We start from the raw sequence: 3,287 nt of genomic DNA on the forward strand, positions 1-3,287 counted from the left end.
ATAAACTACCCAGTCTGGGATATTCAGTTATAGCAATAGAGAAGGGACTGAAATAATTTTAAATTGTTTTAAATAAAAGAGGCTCCTGGGAAACCCATTTTTGATAGATGCTCCAAGAAGTCACATCAAGATGGAGATGGCAGGTAGTTCAATTAGCCCTGTGTTAAGTCTCTAGCATCCTTGGGTTAACATCTCCTGAGGGAATCACCCCAGATGGGCACCAACAGCTGACCAAAGTACGTATGTGTCTATATGGGTGGTATGTGCTCCTGAGTGCAGTTACATATGAAGGCCAGAAGAGAGCGATGGTTTCCCCTAAAGCTAAGGTCACAGGCCGTTCTAATTTGCCCAATGTTGGAGACAAGACCCTAACTGGGGTCCTCTGTAGGCTGAGCCATCCACCTCTCCAGCACCAATCCTAGCCTTTCTGTCAGTCAGAGTCCAGTCAAGTATTTAAATGAGAGGGAATTTAAACAGAGTAAAGGAGAGCCTGAGAGGCCAAAGAGGGAACAGAACAGAAACTCAGAGATTAAAGAGAATGAAGTCACAAGCTTTGCCCCTCTCCTAGCCCCCAATAGTGTCTCCTGTTGGCTGAGCTCTGAAGGAAGTCATCTCTGAAAGGCATCTGGGAGATAATCCTCAAGGGGTAACCCTGCCTTTCTGAGGTAACTGAAGAATGTTTCTGAGAGAAGCTGTTATTATTTTCCTTAAGGTTTCTGGGAGGGGTGGACTCTCGAATTCCAAGTCTCTATTGCCTCCAGTGAGATCTGAGGTCTTGTGAGTGCTTTATTGATTCCTTGCCATAAGCATTCTTAGCTTCTGGTCTCTGGAAGGTAATAATTGCTCGGGCCTTGGCAGGCATTCACTCAGCCCTGAAGTCAGCTCTGCTTCACTCACGATTCAGAGAAAGAGGAAGCAAAGCAGAAGGGATTTCTCAATGGACGCAGATGTGTTGTCTCAGCACCTCTGAGAACTCAAAGCAGAAATGTTGAGTACTGACCAGTGATGTCACACAGCAAAAAAGGAGGCTCCCAGGAAATTCAGGAAGAGACTCAAAGAAGAAAGATGATGAAATAGTTTGTGACAAGCCCAGGGTGGATCATGCCCAGAAACGGCTTCACCCAGTTTTAAGGCCGCTTCCTGGAAGGCTGGAAAACATCCTGTGGTCTTTGAGATCTCCCCATAACTGGGTTCTGGGGGAGTAGAGCACTGGGAATTTTACGACCAAAAATGGGAAGAAAGTCTCCGTCTAAATATTTCTCAGGAGGCCCAGAGTTTAACCTTGAACCAAGGTCAAATATGTTTATTTTGTAGAGATTCTTGGGGGGCGGGGGAGGGATTGTGGATTGGAATGGAGCTCCTTCTGTTGCTAAATCCCTTGTCTGTTGTCTACAAGGCCCTGGCTTCCATCTTCAGCCAAACAGAAAAGTCACCAAGATTGAGGTATTATTTCTCATGTACAAAGCATGTTCTCCAAGTTCATTCTAGAAAATGCTTTTCAAGAGCAGGTTGGCAATAAATCTGGAAGTCCAGAGCTGGGTACAGCACGGGTTCACATCTTCCTTGTTGTTTGGCCTTGGACAGGGGACAGAACCTTTTACTTGTAAGACATAAAACCAGTACAAGCAGGGCTATATAGAGAAACCCTGATAAGGAGAGAGAGAGAGAGAGAGAGAGGGAGAGGGAGAGGGAGAGGGAAAGGAAGAGGGAGAGAGAGAGAGGAATCTTATGAACTGCCTCACAGAACTGCATGAATTAGAAGAATTAAGCTCGAACAGGAAAGCACATGGCCGCGAGTCTGGTATGCAGTGATTACTACGGAATTGTGGTTATCTGTCTTCTTATGACGTGCGTGATTTGTATGGCACTTTGCAGAAAGACTCTTCTCTCACATGAGTGCCCTGGAGCGCTGCTGTGTGAGGTCAGTCAGGGAAACAACATTGATTTTGCTTCTCCTGTGCATTTAGCACCCTGCCAGATGCTAACAGATAGTGTTTTGTTGGTTTCACTTATTCAATAAATATTTGAGTATTTGATGCCAGGCTGTTTTAGGCACTGGGGAATCTAGCAGTGAACGAAATAGATTTAAAAAAAAAAAAAATCCCTGCCTGGGGCTGGAGAGATGGCTCAGGAGGTGAAGCCACTGACAATCTAAGCTTGGATTCCCCCATCACCTACCTGAAAGTCATGTGTGGCAACACGCGTCTGTAACCTTAACAGACAGAAAGACAGACACCCCATCACTACCACCTCACCCCCAGAGCTTTTGGGCAAGCCAACAATGTTCTATCAGTGAGCTCTGGGTTCAATCTTCTCATAAAAAATGAAGTGGAAAGCCAAGTGAAGAAGGCACCTGCCATGGACCTCTTTAGTCCTATGCAAGGCGAGAGTGGAGCAGGCTCCAGACCTTTGCATTAAATGACTCCATGATGGAAGCACCACTCAGCACACAGACAGCACCACCTGCCCAAACAAAAACAAGGTCCTAATCCACCAAAGTCCAGAGTTCAGGAAAAGTCTCTAAAGTGGACTAGCCTGGCTTGTTAGCTTCTGTAGCTCCCCTTCTGGTTAACTGTCTTTGTTAACTGAAGTGTGTCAAGCCACAAGTTGGTTTTTCCACTTAAAAGCTCACCCCAAGAAATGTTTAGTGTCACCCTGGGGTCTCAAATACCCAGGGTGGTCACCAGCTGGCTCGTAAAGACTTTATGGTAAATGCAGTTCTTTGGGGGGGGGGGGGNGGGTCCTATACCCTGTTGCTCCCAAATAACTGCAGGGTGTTTCTACACTCTGCTCCAGCCCATTTTAGCTCCTGGATATTGGACACAGAGAGCTGGCATTTGTATTAACAAGCTGCAAACCTAAGCGGGACAGGTTCTGAACTATTCTAGCCCAACTAGGATATTAATACTTAGATAAATGTCCCATTACTTGCCCTAGCTCTCTTGTCATGACCTCATTGTGAATCCCTTGGTGGCCTTCTCATCACTCACTACTCCTAGACCTTCTGCCTCATAGCTGCCTCTTCTCTTTCCTCCTCCCCTACTTCTTTCTACCTGGGACCATAGTCTGGGACCAAAAGTTTTCCTCTGCCCCAGTCAAAGGCTGAGTCAGCCCTTTGTTGACCAACTGTAAGGTGGTGGAAAAGAATATTTACAAAACACCTAGACAGTAAATGCTACATAAAAATAACAATACAGGGGCTGGTGAGATGGCTCAGTGGGTAAGAGCACCCGACTGCTCTTCCAAAGGTCCAGAGTTCAAATCCCAGCAACCACATGGTGGCTCAC

General features: G+C 46.2%; 1 protein-coding gene across 1 annotated transcript in view; it reads left to right on the forward strand.

The window, feature by feature from the left end:
• Positions 1-1,344: 1,344 nt before the first annotated feature.
• LOC110299615 overlaps positions 1,345-3,287 on the forward strand; it is a 9,064-nt gene continuing 7,121 nt past the window's right edge. The window contains exon 1 of the mRNA XM_021169343.1: positions 1,345-1,443. Within this exon, the coding sequence (XP_021025002.1) occupies positions 1,352-1,443 (92 nt within the window). The 5' untranslated portion in view covers positions 1,345-1,351. The remainder of the gene's footprint in view (positions 1,444-3,287) is intronic.

This window comes from Mus caroli, chromosome 8 (genome assembly GCF_900094665.2).
Source record: "Mus caroli chromosome 8, CAROLI_EIJ_v1.1, whole genome shotgun sequence".
Lineage (NCBI taxonomy): Eukaryota > Metazoa > Chordata > Mammalia > Rodentia > Muridae > Mus > Mus caroli.